We start from the raw sequence: 18470 nt of genomic DNA on the forward strand, positions 1-18470 counted from the left end.
TACGTGATTAACATGTTCAAACACCCCCTGCATCGCGCGGGCACTTGTATAGTATAAAACATATAAAGAAATGCTAAAATTAAGAGTTGTCAAAAGTTAATAATAGAACAAAAACACACAGAAAACTGAATTAGTTAACACTGTGTTCCCGAGTCTCATTTAGTGTTCCCGAGTTAACTTAACGAAAGAAAAGAAAGGAAATGAAAGGAAAACTTTCTTTTCCTTTCCTTTCTCACATCCTAACTCTTTTCCTTTCCTTTCCTTTTCATTCAATTCTTTCCATTTTAGAAAGAAAACTTTCACCCATTAAAACCTTACATTTCCCCCCACTTTTCCTTTCCTTTATCCCCTTAAATAAAACTTGGGAACACAAATTTTGAACTTTCCATTCCTTTCTTTCCATAAAAAAAACTTAGGAACACTCCAACATCTATCTTTCCATCTATTTCCTTTCCTTTCTCCCCTTAAGTGTAGCTCGGGAACGCATGGCGGGGAAGGAAAAGAAAGGAAAATATAAAAATAATCATGTTCCAGAGATTTTTTAAGAAATAAGAGGAGGGGAAATGAGGGAAAAGGCTGGAAAATTTAACTGTGTTCCCGAGTTAAGTTAACGAAAGAGAAGAAAGGAAAGGAAAACTTTCTTTTCTTTTCCTTTCTCACATCCTATCTCTTTTTCCTTTACTTTCCATCCAATTCTTTTCATTTTGGAAAGAAAACTTTCACCCTTTAAAACCTCACATTTTCTTCACTTTTTCTTTCCTTTCTTCCCTTAAAATGAAACTTGGGAACACAAGGTTTGAACTTTCCGTTCCTTTCTTTCCATTATAAAAAACTTGGAAACACCCACCTCTATCTTGTTAAGCATATTATCACCTTCCTAAATTTGAAAGATTATGAGAGAAAATATTTATGCCTAATTATAACCTTTATCAATTCCTAAATTACCCCTCTATTTAACTTCATCTAATAGTTTACTTAAAGGGCATAATAGAAAAATGTATCTTTCTTTTCTTTTCTTTTTAACTCGGGAACACATAAAATGTTTAATTTCCCTTCTTTTCCTTTCCTTTTCATTAAATTCTGGTACACAAAATAAAATCACACATTTTCCTCCCCCTAGCTTTCTTTCCTTTCATAATTCCCCTTCCCTTCCCTCCCCTCGTTAAATGAGACTCGGGCGCTGTGTTCCCGAGTTAAATTAATGAAAGAGAAGAAAGGAAAGGAAATGAAAAGTTTCTTTTCCTTTCCTTTCTCACATCCTATCTCTTTTCCTTTCCTTTCCATCCAATTCTATCCATTTTGAAAAGAAAACTTTCACCCTTTAAAACCTCACATTTCCCCCACTTTTCCTTTCCTTTCTCCCCTTAAATGAAACTTGGGAACACAAGTTTTGAACTTTTCATTCCTTTATTTTCATAAAGAAAAACTCGGGAACACACCCACCTCTATCTTGTTAAGCATATTATAATCCTCAAAAATTAGAGAGATTAGGAGAGAAAATATTTATGTCTAATTATACCTTATATCAATTCCTAATTTACCCATATATCTAACTTCATGTAATAGTTTACTTAAAGGGTATAATAGGAAAATGTATCTTGCTTTTCTTTTCTTCTTAACTCGGAAACACCTAAAATGCTTAATTTTCCTTCTTTTCCTTTCTTTTTCATTAAATTCAAGTACATGAAATAAAATCACACATCTTTCCCCCTAGCTTTCTTTCCTGTCATTATTCTCCTTCCCTCCCCTCGTTAAATGAGACTCAGAAACACAGCGTTTGTGTGAGGGTATTATAAAGAAAATGTGCAGGTGTTCTAAATCTTGATTTTCCTTTTAAGACTATAACAAGAAGAAGCTAAAATAGATTATAAAATAACTAATTAAGCATTTAAGCCTAATATAAATATTATACGAAGTATTTATACATGTATTTGAAACATCTAAACAGTTAAAATACAATATAAAATCTTACAATCCGGTATGCTTTATACGGTCGGTTTTTGGCATAAACCATTAACAAACCATACACTACGGTTTGAAATTATTGAAACCGACCTACCAAAAGTTATCAATGAAATCGACCACGAAACCAAACCGCTGACCGGTTTGGGCGGTTTCACGGTTTCGAACCAAACCATGAACACCCAAGTCTGCATGGATACAAGTAGACTGTTTGATAAATTTGAATAAAGCTGAGTTGGTCAAGCACGTGGAAGGATGGAACTAGGGCTGTCACTTTTACCCGAAGCCCGAAACCCAACCCGAACCTTCGAAGAATCCGAAGCTGAGAAAAGACTAACTCGAACCCAAACCGAAGTAATTTGCATTGGTTCTTGGGTTTGATTTATAAGATTTGGGTCAACCCGAAAAACCCGAATAAAGTTTTAGTTTTGATATTAAATAGTATAATACACTAAGTCTTAGCCACTAAAGTTATCGGCTCAGACTCTAATCAATTGTTGTCATTCTAACTCTTATGGATCTATTGCTTATTATTAACTTATCTTTTCCGTTTATTACTAATACTAATAATAACCGTAATCGAACAACCAAATCACGCCCGATTGAGTAGGATTATGGTTCGAGTTAGTTTTACTCTTATTTTGAATTGTTTTATCAAGTTAGTTTAGTTGATTATCTGATTATTTGTGTTATAAGCAAAGAATATAATGTTTTAATTTTAGCATTGTAGTTTTAAAAAAAAATTTGGTTTTGTGTTTTTTTTTCTAGGATACTCAAAAACCGATTAACCCAACCTGAAAGAACCCGAACCCGAAAAACCTGTGAGAGATTTGGCTTGGGTTTAGGGTCAAGATTTAAAACTTTGAAACCTGAAGAACCCGACCCGAAAAACCCGAAACCTGAAAAATGAACCCGAAAAACACCCCTAGATGGAACGCATGTTTACCGATTCTTTAGCTACTTTTTCGTCAAAAGTTGTTTCCGGTTTTCTAGCTTTGTTTGTTTATTTTCGTCTATTCTTGTTTATAGCCACTTTTGCATTTTATTAATCTCAAACTCTTTGAGAGATCAAATATACCAGTGAAACAATATATCATTTGGTATCAGAGTGAAAACTAAAATCACAAATGAGGGGTATTGAATTGAGTGTAAAATTGAAGACACTTGTGTTCAATGTCATTATGAGAGCTCAAATATTTGAACTAAGTAAGAAATATCTAGAAGTAAGAATATTATTGGATATATGTAAGAAATATTTTTGAATTATATAGTCATGAATGATGTATTAATTATTGTATTTAAGATAATTATTTGTTTTGTGCAATGTGGACCTTAGTCGATCCGGGAATCATTGAACCAAACGTCACTACCCAAAAGAAGAAATTGGAAGAAATTAAAATGAACGATCTCCAAGTGATGAAACATTACATGTATAAGCAATTGATTTGGTCAATTTTTAACAGATTTTGGAAAGATGAACTTCCAAAGCCATGTAGGATTCCATGAAGAAGACATTTGACGGGAATGGCCGAGTAAAGCAATTTATGTTGCAAGAACTTAGAAGAGGCTTCGAGGTTCTTGAGATGAAGACCAATAAGACTATACCAGAATACTTTGGTAGAGACTTGGCAATCTCAAATCAATGAGAAGTTATGGAGAATCAATGCTAGATGTCAAGATTGTTACTGATTCTTACGTCGGAGGCTGATCGCAGGAGACCTCCTTTCATGGTGAGATTAACCGGTTATGTTCTTTGATCTTAGCAAGTTAGGCAGTTTTGTTAGCACCGTACTCTTGACTGCCATACATTCACTGTCGCTATGCCCATTTTAGCAACACTCTTAAACTATAATTCGATCTTCATCATCTTATAAATCATTGGGCCATTTTTTTAATCAAGTTTAAGTTATTGGGTTCAAACTAAAAAAATCAAATAAAAAATAAAAGAAATAACAGTCGATTGAAATTTATTCTTGACTCGTTCCTTCTTTGTGAAAGCTGAGCATAACATAAACACCGACCAACCTAGCTGACCACCATCGTTGGTCAGCTGTTAACCACCATCGTTGGTCAACTGTTAACCACCAGTCTTCACCATCATTGACCAAGCCAACCATCAAGGACCAATATATAATTTTATTTTTCAATAATACTAATAACCCTACTTTATAATTGTTAATTTAGCCTAATATTGTTGTACTATTAATAATAATAATAATAACACTCCACACTTAATAGGATCTAGGACTGTCACTTTTACCCGAAACTCGAAACCCAACCCGAAAAAAACCGTACCCGTACCCGAACTAACCCGAACCCGAAAAAAGACTAACCCGATCCTGAACCGAAGTAATTCATGTTGATTTTCGGGTTTGATTTATAAGTTTCGGGTCAACCCGAAAAACCCGAATAAACTTTTAGCTTTGAAATTAAATATATTTTTAAGTATAATAGGCTTAGTCTTAACCACTAAAGTTATCAGTTGCTGACCCTAATCGATTGTTGTCATTCCAACTATTATGGATCGATTATTTATTGTTAATTTATGTTTTCCGTTTATTACTAATAGTAACCGTAATCGAGCAACCAAACCACGTCTGATTGAAGAAGATTATGGTTCGAGTTAGTTACTTAGTTTTATTCTCCTTTTAAACTGTTTAATCAAGTTATGTTGGTTTATTGTTTGATTATTTACGTTACGAGCAAACAAACATATATATGTTGTTTTAATTTTAGCATTAAAGTTTTTTTAATTTTTGTTTTGTTTTTAATAATAATAATAATAATAATAATAACACTCTACACTTAATAAGACTCGTACCCTCAACCTTTAATAGAGAGCATAATTTAATTAACGGAAAATACATTGAGCAGGATCAAGTATGCATTCTAATTCAAGCTTTAAGTCAAGTGTAGTGGGGCGATGGTTGGGGCGAAAAGGGGCGAGAAGGAGGAGGAACACCCCCCGGGCGATATTTGGGCGAAAAGGGGCGGGTGGAAGTTGTCTCCCAGCATCTCTGTGTGTTTTGTGTGTTTATATTATTATTATATACATGTGTGATATATATATATATATTATATTACTATTTGTAGCTCCTAAATCATTACACCCATCAACAAAAACCCATCCTTTGCAGACTGGGCGACACATGATGCAAAACGCCCCAATTTGTAGCCCCTTCATTACAGATAGCCTAAATCGTGCTTGTGTATAGTCATACTTTAACTTGATTTAATTTATAAAAACCCTTTTAATGAGTATAACATTTACGACTATATTAGAGAAGTTAAAAAGATAACTCTTTCTAAAAGAAGGATTTCATCTCAATGTCTAGAATGTTTAGCCTTTTAGTCTTCACCGTAACACACACGTGCAAGGACTTGTTCAAGACAACTGCCAACCGTAGACTCAAATGGACCCCAAGTCAACACTGGTCAGCATCACTAAATTATCTACATGCGCACATATAACGCCCGAAGACCTGAAGTAAACGTACAGGACTTGAGCATGCCCACTTTGCACTCCAAAGGCCAGAATATATCATATATAAGTGCATGCATAGCATGTTCATAAATCATAACACACACCATCTCAACTCTCACTCATGGCTTCATCCATCTTTCACACCCTTTCCTTAATCCTATTTCACTTACTTTTAGCATCTTCTACTCGAACCCGAACCGTTAGAGAACAAACCGGCTTTCGAGCCACTCTAACCCGTGTTCATACCGGTCAAACTTCGCCCAAATACACTTCTCTAAACTTGAATAATGACCCCTCAGATTCAGTTATAACATCTCCTATGAAAGCTTTCAAAGACGTGTACACTATGACCCTATTCATAGGGACCCCACCTGTGCCATTTCCGGCCATGATGGATACCGGAAGTGACCTCATTTGGACAAAATGCAAGACCGGTGGCTCAGGTAGCTCGTTTGACACTAGTAAGTCCACATCTTTCTCTAAGCCTGATAAAACTTGCTTCGAGTTTGGACTTGGTGTCGGTTGTACACAGAATTACGCCAATGGTAGTTCGGTAAAGGTAACTTTGGGACAAGAGACCTTAAAAATTGGGAAAGAGGTGTTTAAGAATGTAACATTTGGATGTGGGACACCTCATGAGATATCGTACAACGGAATTGTAGGAATGGGGCGCGGGGATTTGTTCGTTGGTTTCGCAGTTAAACCAAAGCGTGTTCTCGTATTGTCTAGGTTCTAGGTTTGACACAAAAACTAGCAGTGTTTTGTTAACAGGGTTTAAAGCAAGAAATGAAAACATCAACACCGAAACTACGCCTTTGCTCAAAGCAAATGACAAGCAATATTACTACATATCTCTTGAAGGCATCTCGATAGGCGAAACCAAACTTCCGGTCACGCATTCTGATTTCGCTATGAACAGTAATGGAGATGGAGGGATGATCATTGACTCGGGTACGACCTTCACATACTTGGATGAAAATATTGTTAATATGATTAGCAATGAGTTCTTGAATCAAACAAAGCTTGAAAAGAGTGATGATTATAAGCCATACAAGGGTCTTGAACACTGTTTCAAGTTTCCAGGCAATAATGTCAATGTCCCCAAAATGGTTTTTCATTTTGAGGGTGCTGATTGGGAGTTGCTACCAGAGAATTACATCTACAGAGAGAAAGGTAAAAACGTGGCATGTTTGGCCTTGATATCCAACAATGAGAAAGAAGATAGTAATGTGTCTATTTTTGGAAACATGATGCAACAGAACATGATGGTGATTTACAATCTTGACACAGAGAGTCTCTCATTTAAGCGTGCAAACTGCAATAAGTATTGAGCGAAGTGATTTTACATTTCAATGTCGGTCTAGAATAAATTTGTATTGTATTTTAAATGTTTTAATTACTACTTAAGTTAGGGTTCACATGAATATACTATTATTTCTAGCATCTTGTAAGCTCTATCAATTTTAATTGTAATTTTATCTTCAGAAAAAATTAAACAATGGATTTGTGTGTAAGGGATTGCGGCCGCAGCTTTAAGTTGGTTGGAAAGTTTATAAATGGGCTTTAGCATGTTGGAATTATAATCTGTATTAGCATTATTGATTATAACATAACTTTAGTTATATAAACTTGTACTATTAACTTTAACCTAATTATTTTTTTTAACGTTTAAAGACATTTTAAAACAGAGACAATTACAGACTAACGGCAGATAGACGGGCAACAAGCTGCGCCGCTACCCCCCTTCTGAATAGCAAACCCTACCCTACTAAACACAACGTTCCCCTTAGCATGAGCGGAGTTACTGCTGACCATCTGCTGAACCCGCTTAAGGAACTGAACCGCGTCAAGGCCGAGAGCGCCAAAGGTGTCAAAAGCAAACGCTACGAACATGTGCTGATTCTCAAGGCAAGCTTTCTCGTGCTTAGCTACTTTACCCTTGGTCCCGTAGCCCAACGAAGGGGGACACACCTGTCAAATCAACGCACGCGTGCTTACCTCCTTTCCCATCCAAAAACAAGAATGTCAGCGGGTCGTAAGGTTGATCTCCCATCTAAAGGGTCGGTCAAGAAGTTCACCGGGGCTTCCTTTTTTGCCGAGATCCCGACCCGCTTAAAGACGTCGTAAAGCACATCCGTAAAAACCTGTCAGTTAGTTCAAGTTACTATAAATATGTGTAAAAACCTATTTTAATGTCTATCAATCATAGACGATTCTCCATCTTTGTTCTTGGAATATACTGATTCACACCTCTCTACAATTGGTATTAGGGCATCTACAAAATAAATAAAATCAAGGTTTATGGAAGGATATTGAGATCGTGTGATACGAATCAAATTGAATCGATAAAGGGTTGTAAAGGCAAAATCATATGAGCATAAAAACTGATTCAATTTTATTTTAGAACCAAAACCTTTTATCAAACTCTTTCAAAGCTGGTTCAGAAACAAAAAAAACTGATTATTTAGAAACAAGGAGGATCTTTATCAAATTTCAAATGCCCAATATCAAATTCTACAAACTATACGGTTTGGTCAATCTGGATCAAGATCATTCTTGGAGCAAACGTATTGTGGGAAACAATTGAACCCGTTGCCAACACCCGACCCAATGCAAAGAAAGATAAGACTGTTGCTTATCTATTTTATTCATTACCGGAAGATTTTATGCTTCAAGTTTCAAAGTTCAAGACCGCAAAACAAGTGTGGAATGCACAAAAGACAAGATACATAGGAGTGCATGTCATGTCGTGTACAATTGATATGCTAGAAGCTCTAACTTTTGTTAAAATCTAAAAGTTTTACACATACAAAAAAATTTGAGTTAGAAGCATGCACAGAGTCAACATAAATTGTAGATGGGATTTTTATTGTATCACACTTCTCATACACTATAAAGTTATACTACATGTTTAGAAAGTTAATAAATATATACCACATGTTTAGAAAGTTATACATGTTTTAGAAGCCATTAATTATGACTTTAATATTTTATAAAATATGTATAAGTGATTTAATAATAATTTTAAGAAGCCATAAATTTTGACTTTTATCTTATATAAAATATGTATAAGTAAGTTTAACAATAATTTTAAGAAAACAATATATACAAATGCTCATTTACTCAGTCATGCAAAATAACCATTGGATGATGTAAGGTTGTTAGAACACTTGTGTCACTTTCTTTCTCTCTATCTATTTAATTTTACTATAAGCATCACTTTTTCAAAATTAGTTTTCTTTGTATTTGAAAGAATCTCATGTCTTCTTCCCTATTTATATGTTTATCTTAGTAATTAAAAATACTAATTGAAGAAACATGAAATGGATTCGGGTCGAATCCAAGTCGATGTTCCCCGGTCTTCGAAATGAACGAACCGACACCTTCGTCTTCGGCCCGGTTGCTCGAGATCTGCCATAGAAAGTAGGGGAGTGGAGGTGACTGTTAAGAGTTTCCTCTTGTTTACAGACACAAAAATATGTTGGAAGCCAAGGGTTCAAGAAGGTCCTTCAAATGAATGATGAAGGCTCCTTATATAGGAACTCCATAGTTACCATCATGAAACTCTAACCTTTATTGGGTCATGCCCGGTTTAGGGTTACCTCCATAAATCTCCAGCCCAATGGGCCTAGTTAGTAGACAATAATAATATTGTAATAAACATAATACATTACGTAATAAATAAACGATCATAAATACTTTTAAGAAAACAATATATACAAATGCTCATTTACTCACAGTCATGCAAAATAACCATTGGATGATGTAAGGTTGTTAGAACACTTGTGTCTCTTTCTTCATCTCTATCTATTTAATTTTACTTTAAGCATCACTTTCTTAAAATTAGTTTTCTTTGTATTTGAAATAATCTCCCTCATGTCTTCTTCTCTATTTATATCTTTATCTTAGTAATTAAAAATACAAATTGAAGAAACATGAAATGGATTCGGGTCGAATCCAAGTCGATGTTCCCCGGTCTTCGAAATGAACGAACCGACACCTTTGTCTTCGGCCCGGTTGCTCGAGATCTGCCATAGAAAGTAGGGGAGTGGAGGTGACTGTTAAGAGTTTCCTCTTGTTTACAGACACAAAAATATGTTGGAAGCCAAGGGTTCAAGAAGGTCCTTCAAATGAATGATGAAGGCTCCTTATATAGGAACTCCATAGTTACCATCACGAAACTCTAACCTTTATTGGCCATGCCCGGTTTGGGGTTACCTCCATAAATCCCCAGCCCAATGGGGCTAGTTAGCAGACAATAATAATAATGTAATAAACATAATACATTACGTAATAAATAAAAGGTCGTACCAGGTTTAACGTACCCTACACCTACACCTACACCTACACCTACACTAATGGTGAACCTTTTCTCTTTTCTAAACAGTTACATACATATATAGAATAATAAATAGTTACATTAGAAAATATATAGAGTAAGTATAAAACTCTTGCCATACCAGCGCGCTTACTAACACACGCGTATACTCCGTTTATACGCAAGTCGTAAGTGTGGGAACAAACATACCTGTGTGAAATAACATTGCGTATACTCATACATGTGTATAGAATCCATGCATGTACTTGCAACACACACACATTAAGTGCGAGTACTTACTAGATTTTCACTAAAAATTCAAGACCAAGTAGTAATGGCCTTTGTTCTTTCTTGTAAACACATAAGGATATTGAATTTGTGATTCCATATACTTCGAAATGTGCGTCTATAAAGTTCCAAGCAAAACTATTAACAAAACGTGATATTTATCGTAAAAACGTAGCTTAAAACCGAAATCGGACTTTCAATAGAGAATGAGAATGATTGAGATCGCCCTAGCTCTTTCCATTGGTTAATCCTTATCAAATATTGAAGAGGTAGGGTTATACCACAAGAAAATGAAAGCCATCCGCGGATGGAAGATAACACCTGCAAACCGACTAGCAGTCACCCACAGAGAGACCCTTACTAAATTATGGACGACTTGCGGACACCCCTCGTGGGTGAAAGACATGTCACCCACAACCCACATGAGAAACAAACAACATACGTAGAATAGCATCTAAGCCAATCACAGTCCATGATTCCAAAAGAACCAGGATAAACCAATCAGGGGATTCCAGCGTTGTACCCTCAGGTGACAGCCGCCTCCGTATGCCAACTGTTTCTTCCAATCACAAAGGATATTTACTTTGTGATTCCATATACTTCGAAATGTGCGTCTTTGAAGTTCCCAAGCAAAATTTTTAACAAAACGTGATATTTATCGTAAAAACGTAGCATAAAACCGAAATCGGACTTTCAATAGAGAATGAGAAAGATTGAGATCGCCCCCGCTCTTTCCCATGGGTTAATCCTTATCAAATATTGAAGAGGTAGGGTTATACCGCAAGAAAATGAAAGCCATCCGCAGATGGCAGATGACACCCGCAAACCGACTAACAGTCACCCGCAATTATGGACGAATTGCAAACAACCCTCGTGGGTGAAAGACATGTCACCTACAGCCCACATGAGAAAAAAACAACATACGTCGGATAAAATCTAATCCAATCATAGTCCATGTATTCCAAAAGGACCAGGATAAACCGATCAAGGGATGCCATCGTTGTACCCTTAGGTGACAGACGCCTCTGTACGCCAGCTGTCTCGTCCAATCAAAAAACCTTGAGCATGCTCACCCGTGGGAATAGAAGAATCTACTTGTAACACCCCGACTTTGGGCGGAATATGCATGGGTGGTACTTACAAATAGCTCATAAGATCGTAACACTATTAAAGTGAAATAAATTTTTGTTATTTTATTTCGTAATGAAGCAAATACATATTGGTTTGAATCAAATAAAAATATGTCGAAACTATATAGGATTATTTAAATAATCCTAAAGGTCCAATCTAGTTATCTTCGTTCGTTAGCACTTCATCAATCAACTTGTAGCACGTAAAAACAAAATATTTTGTCAACACGTATGTTGGTGAAATTTTATTGGTTTGATATAAAGATAACACAAAAATGGTTGTCGATTCACAAGTCACAATGTAATATATATCCAATCATAAAGTAAATTGAAAGCAACCAAATATAACGCCCCAACCTAGGCGAATAACAATGACACCACCAGTCATTTCAACTGAAGTTGAAGAATATGTAGCACAGATACATCCCATCAGACCCTCCCACTTCGATGTTTAATGTACCAACCATAAAATGATAAACATGTTGCACATTATTCACATCTATTTATCATAAACAATATAAAAGAAATTGGATTAACATGTATGACATAGTGACGAATCAGTTTGTAAACAAGATCATGAAATAACGAAAGGAACATGGTAACGTGCTACACCCCAAATATTTATAAAGCATCGAAAAAGGGGTTATGATGATAAAGAAGCTGGTTATTTTGGTTTTAAAACATTATGTTTTAGGTTTACAAAAAAGATTTGGTTATTATATTTATTAGTCAATAATATCGAGTTTGGTTTGTTTTAGAATAATGTACCGATTTTATTAACAAAAGAAGGGATTAAGCGAGAAGTTCTTTTTTTTTTTGTCGGACACAAACCAGGGTTGAGTCGGGTTTTTGTTTAACAATTTTACGACATGAAAATAATGACAAAAAGTTTAAGAATTAGATTTTAATTAATTTGATTTAGAAAATCAAGACTTTGAACATAACCGAACTTTAACAATCTGAATGCAAGAATGATTTATTACCACCTTTGTCAATTGGTTTGACAACATGATAATGCTCATGACTTTGTATATAAAACATATATAAAAGTTACCCGAGGAATGAACTAGAATAAAAGAAGAAGACTCGACTCTTGAACAGTTTGACTTTTGGTGTCACTAAAACAAATACACCAAATTGGAGAAGCTAGAGAGCAATTGAGAGTAAACTTTATTGTGGCAAAGAGTTTATAAAAGGGTGTGGCCATTTTATAACCTTGAATTTGTCAATTACAAGGCTTGACCGTATTTATTAGTCAAGGCTAGTCAAAAGGCATAAGAGTAGCAAAACTAAATGCAATTGGGCCAGAAGAAAAAAAAATAGGTGACATAATTAAATTAAAACATATATATACTTTGGTTATGTATAAATAATGTTATTTGTGACATTTGAATAAAGAAAAATCATGAGTGTTATAAATTTTATTTATATATACTAGTAACGAATAATATCATTAAACAACTTTAGGAAAAACTATTAGTTACGAAATATATAGCATATGGTTGGTTATATTTATGACTAGATGGATCACATCGAATAATAAAAGAAAATTATGTTTCGGGTTTGGCAACTGAAAATATTGAGTTCAATAAGCCCAAGACGATGTCTAACAGGATACAGTTTGACAATTCTAAATACTACAAGTTCCACGAAGACATTGGACATAATACTAACAGCTACACCAGCCTGCATTATGAAATTGAAGAGGTAGTCAAGTTGGGAAAATTGGATCACTTGGTCATGGTAGCAAGAAAGCGCGTCCGAAACCAAGGTCTAATCGTGAAGACAGACCTCCAAAGAAACAAATTAAGAACCTCAACACTCATATGATCCAGGGCGGAAGATGCCGAGCATTAAAAAGGCGAAGCTCAGGTGTTCAAACATGGAAAGAAGGACCTGTCATTTTTCTATGAATACGAGGTGGACCCAGCTTAAAGATCTCGCTGATCATCATAGCTTTAATGGGCCATTACAAAAGCAAGTATATCTTTATCGATCAAGGCAACACATGTCAAACATTTTGTACCAGCAATGTTTTGATCAGATGACAAACAAAGATAAAGCCCGCTTGCAACCGGTTAATGTGTCAGTATTAGGTAGGGCTGACAATTTATACACGAGACACGAATACACGACACACACCTACACGACTTTAACATGTAACAGGTAAGACCTTAACAGGTTTCGTGTACTAAACAGGTAGACACGAAATTTACCTATTAAGTACCTAATTAGATTTTTAGAATTAAATACACATATATAATTATAAGTTATCTAAACCCTAAATTTCTAAAACATTCTCACTCTTTGTTTCTCAGCCGTCACCACTCACCACTCACGAACATTCCCTCTCCGGCTTTTGTTTCACTAAAAAGGTTGTCAAATATGTGTTTCTAAACAGCTCTTACCGTGTTTTATCGTGTATACCAAGTAGTAACAAGTTCGTATTTAGGATACATGTACACGATAAGTTTTCGTGTCGTGTACAGGTATACAAATTTCATGTTCGTGTCTTTTCGTGTATGGGTATACACGATATGCCAGCCCTAGTATTAGGGTTCTCAAACGAAGTCACATACCCGCTAGGGAGCAGGATTTCTTTCGTTGTCACTCTTAGAGACGAAAAGCATTCAAGGACAAGAAGTTGAGTTCTTAGTTATTCCAGTAAAATTTAAACATGGCATCATCCTTGGAAGAGAAGCCATAGGTGATTTTAACGCGAATCCTCCCACTGTACACAGGGCAATGAGAGTGTCTATGCCGACCATCATAACCCTGATTTACTGTAACAAAGATTGCTTAGTGGCGGAAGGATAAAAACCCCTAAGGTGTCGAAATTTTGTACCATAACATAGCCTGAGAAGTGGGTCCTAAACACTGAGTTCCTGGAACAAACCATCACAATGGGCCCACTATTTCCGAAAACATATGTTCCTTGGTGGGAGTCCCGGTGAAGATTGGTTGAGCACAAGCTGAAAGTTAACCAGACATTCACAAGCTGAAACATATGTTCCTGGAACAAACCATCCATCCCCATCTTGCGAGAAGTGATATTACAGCGATAAGTGTGAGAAGTGAAGGTATAACTTCATTAATCCCTAATTTCACTCCCTTTCATATGATTTTACATACATATATGTAGGTTGGTTGTATTTATGTCTTCATTGCACATTCAAACATACCTACAAACATATAAATGTACCGAGCCACATTTAAACCTATGTACCTACACACATACAAACATACATACACATATACAAACATACGTACACATATACAAACATACGTTCCTACACACATACATATGCACCTACACATAAGAAAGAGAGTGAAATTAGGGATTAATGGAGTTATACATTCATTTCTTGCACTTCTCGCTGTAAAAAAACTTTTGTAATGATTCAATACCTATATATATATATATATAGGGTAAGGATCCTAAGAGAACCTTTTGCAAATTGAGAACTTTGAGAACCATTTTGGACCACTAAAAACACTTTTAAAAAAATATTTAAAAAAATCATAAAACAAAAAATAATAACAATTTTAGAAAAGTGAAAAAACTAAAATTCTTATATTTCATTCCGGTTTCATTAAAAAAATAAAAAAAATAAAAAAACGTCGTATTATACACATATGTATAATTTTATATAATCCTTAATTACGTAATATACACATATGTACACTATCATTTATCTTAAATTATACACATGTGTACAAAAAAACATGTAAATGTACATATATGTATATATTATACATATGTGTATATAATTTAGCTAAACCGAGTTTTTTTTATGAAACCGGGATGATAAAATAAGAATTTTGGTTTTTTTACTTTTTTCAATTTTGCGTTTTTTTATGTTTTATGATTTTTTTTATTTTTGGGTTTTTTGTGGTCCAAAATGGTTCTCATAGTTTTCAATTTCAAAAAGATTCTCTCATGATCCTGATCCTCTCTCGATATATATATATATATATATGACTCCTACAAATGGTTAAAGGATATCATTCTCTCAATGAATACTTTGCTCTCAATTACTCATACTGTTTGACACATCGGATGGTGGCTACAAGAAGACCCACATTCCTTTTCTCGTAACCATCTCATGGGGTTTGGTTTTTGCAGGCTAGATCGATATTAGCTCATAAAGATCTGTTTGCTCCAAATCCCTCGATTAAGATATTAGGTTAACCCTCTCAGAATGAAACCAGTGTTTCTTCAAATATTTTCTTTAATAACTTACTCTTGAATTCTTGCTAGAAATATGTGGACTAATTACTGGTGTATTCCACGGAAATGTATAGGGAACATGTAAAGGCCATAAACATATAGTTTTGTTAGCTAACTAATATTATATTTTTACAACTCTCGATTTTCCTTTTTATAGCACTATATGTACGCAACAGTTATTTCATCAGGATAGGGTTTCGGAGTTGGGAGGTCCCGTTAGAAACTACTTTATCTTGTAGAACATATATGATTTATCTACATTCTGCTCTCCTGATCAAACACTATTAATAACCTTATTATGAGTGGGATTAACAACAACAACAACAACAATAATAATAGTTATTCTATTTCAGGGAACAAACGGGGAAAGGGGGGGGGGGGGGTTAAAATTACAATATAGCATATTTTTTTAAAATGAATTTGAACTGTAAAATTCAACAGTATAGAAGTTAACATTATATTGAAAACTTCAAAAGATAACACCTTCTAGAATGGGGATTTTATTTTGAGCCATTTAGGCTTCATCGTACAACACACGGGCAAAGACTGACTTGTTCAAGACAACTGCCCACCGTAGACACATGGACTAGTACTAGTCAACACTCAACATCACTAGCACCTTCAACGACCTAAAGTAAACAGGCCAGAGTGCATGCCCACATTGCACTCCGACGACCAACATGCATGCTTTAACTAGATACACTATAAAAGTACATGCATGCATATTCAATAATCACACCAAACTGTCCACTCACTCATGGCTTATTCCAATAGTTTTCTTGCTTCTCACATCCTTTCCTTAATCCTATTTAACTTTCTTTTAGCAACCGAGCCCACATCTTCTGTTCAAATCCCAACCGAAACAAAACAAATTACCGGCTTTCAAGCCTCACTAACTCTTCGTAATTCCGGGAAAACCTGGCCCAAATATGCTTCTACAAACCCATTGAAAGATGATCCCTCAGCTTCACTTATAAACACTAAAGTAAAATGTAACAAAGACGTGTACACTATGAGTCTAGCCATCGGAACTCCACCAGTTACAATTTCGGCCATCATGGACACTGGAAGCAACCTCATATGGACAAAATGCAAATCCAGTGGTTCAGGTTCGTTTGACACAAGTAAGTCCACATCTTTCTCTAATGTTAGCAAAAGTTGCGCCGAAGTTGGGCTAGATCCAGATTGCACACAGAAATACGATGATGGTAAGCAGTCGGTAAACATAACTTTGGGCGTGGAAACCTTAATCATTGGGAACAAGAAGATTAATAATGTTATTTTTGGTTGTGGGAAATCAATTTCCATGTCGTTCGATGGAATCATAGGAATGGGGCCAGGTAAACTGTCGTTGGTTTCATACTTAGAAAAACGCGTGTTCTCTTATTGTCTTGGCTCTAGGTTTGACCCAAAAGCAAGTAGCGTTTTGCTTACAGGGTCTAAAGTAAGTATTCAAAATGGTAATGTCCATACTACGCGTTTAGTCATGGATGAGTCAAATTACTACATATCTCTTGAAGGTATCTCGGTAGGCACAACCAAGCTTCCGGTCATAAAATCTGATTTCCCTACTAGTAACGGATCTCCTGGAGGGATGATCATCGACTCAGGTTCCACCTTCACATACTTAAAACAAAGTATTATTAATATGATCAGTAACGAGTTTATTAAGCAAACAAAGCTTGAAAAGAGTAATGAGACATATTACGATGAACTCAAATACTGTTTCCGCTCTCCAGACAATGTCTTTTACCCCAAATTGGTTTTTCATTTTGATGGAGCAGATTGGGAGCTGCCTAAAGAGAATTACCTATACGAAAAGAATAAAGGCATAGCGTGTTTGGCCTTCATAGCCAATGAAGTGTCCATTTTTGGAAACATGCAACAACAGAACATGATGGTGATTTATGATCTTGACAAAAGTAGGCTGTCATTTTATAGGCCTACAACCTGCAATATATTGTGAGCAACTATTGAAAGTTTAATCCTTAAAACGTGTAAAGGAAAGTTGGAGGGCCAAAGTGAAAGTTTTTTTAGTATTGTTTTTGTTTTAATTTTTGGTAAGTTTATTTTAATAGTTTATTACCTCTTGAGGCGATCGGTTAGGGTTAAGTGAAAAAATGCCTATTTATATGGTCGATTTTTTTGTATGAGAGTATGCAAGCTTTTTTTGATGGGACAATTCTGAAGAATAGTAACAAAGTTTCAACTTTGTTTTAATTAAGTCACTCATTCTTTTATTTGTTCCAATCAAGTCACTAATAATGTTCTAATATTAGATAATTTACCTGTTTAACAGGTAAACTGCTTACATGTCATTTTTGTTTACCATTTTCTTTTATGTTAAATGCTAAATTGTTGATGTCTAAAAATCATTAGGATTTTATAATTAAAATAATAAAAGGTATATTTTGTTTCACGAGTCTTTAAGTCCGGTCATCTTCTACACCAACTCCGGCCACCCCTTCCGACAACTCCGGCCACCCCATCCAGAAACTCTGGCCACTTTTTTTATTCTCGGGTTTTGTAAAAGTCCGTGCTTTTATAACCCATCAAGATCTGGATTCGTGTACCTGATTTATGTGGGAGAATATCCGTTTTCGGGATCTAGGGTTCCGGCACTGTAACTCAAAATCTCTTTCAAAACCCTAATTTGTTCTTTATAAACATGATTTTTTTAAATAATTTCTCAAAAAAATGGCACCAAGGTGGTGGCTTACGACGGTGGTCGGGGCACGGTGGTGTTCTTTATAGACTACAATATTACGTGTACATAGAGAGAGTATAAGAGCGGTGGGGCTAGAAAGATTGTGATTGCAATTGGATCGAACTCCGATCGGTACGCCGTACGCGTCGTTGGAGAGGAGGATTTAGTTGCCGGCAAGAATGATCTGAGGGAAGCTTTGGGTTTTGTGATACAAATCGGAAAAGTTTATTGTCGTCGGAAGTTACAGGTGTCACCGGAGAAGATGATCGGAGGTTAGGTGGTGGGCTATGAACAATTGACTGATTAAGGGGGAATGATGGTGATTTTATATATGTATATAATAATTTAAT

At 35.4% G+C, this 18470-nt stretch overlaps 1 protein-coding gene and 1 pseudogene across 1 annotated transcript; both read left to right on the forward strand.

Annotated features, from left to right (window-relative positions):
• Window positions 1-5309: 5309 nt before the first annotated feature.
• LOC143572655 (aspartic proteinase nepenthesin-1-like) lies at window positions 5310-7430 on the forward strand (annotated as a pseudogene).
• Window positions 7431-16169: 8739 nt separating this feature from the next.
• On the forward strand, window positions 16170-17522 carry LOC143572656 (aspartic proteinase nepenthesin-1-like). Its single transcript, XM_077057747.1, has one exon. The coding sequence runs from the start codon at window positions 16171-16173 to the stop codon at window positions 17377-17379; it is 1209 nt and encodes a 402-aa protein (XP_076913862.1). The 5' UTR covers window position 16170; the 3' UTR covers window positions 17380-17522.
• Window positions 17523-18470: the final 948 nt, after the last annotated feature.

Source organism: Bidens hawaiensis, unplaced genomic scaffold (genome assembly GCF_021521415.1).
Source record: "Bidens hawaiensis isolate Kalapana, Puna unplaced genomic scaffold, B.hawaiensis_p1.1 tig00025984_1, whole genome shotgun sequence".
Taxonomy (NCBI): Eukaryota; Viridiplantae; Streptophyta; class Magnoliopsida; order Asterales; family Asteraceae; genus Bidens; species Bidens hawaiensis.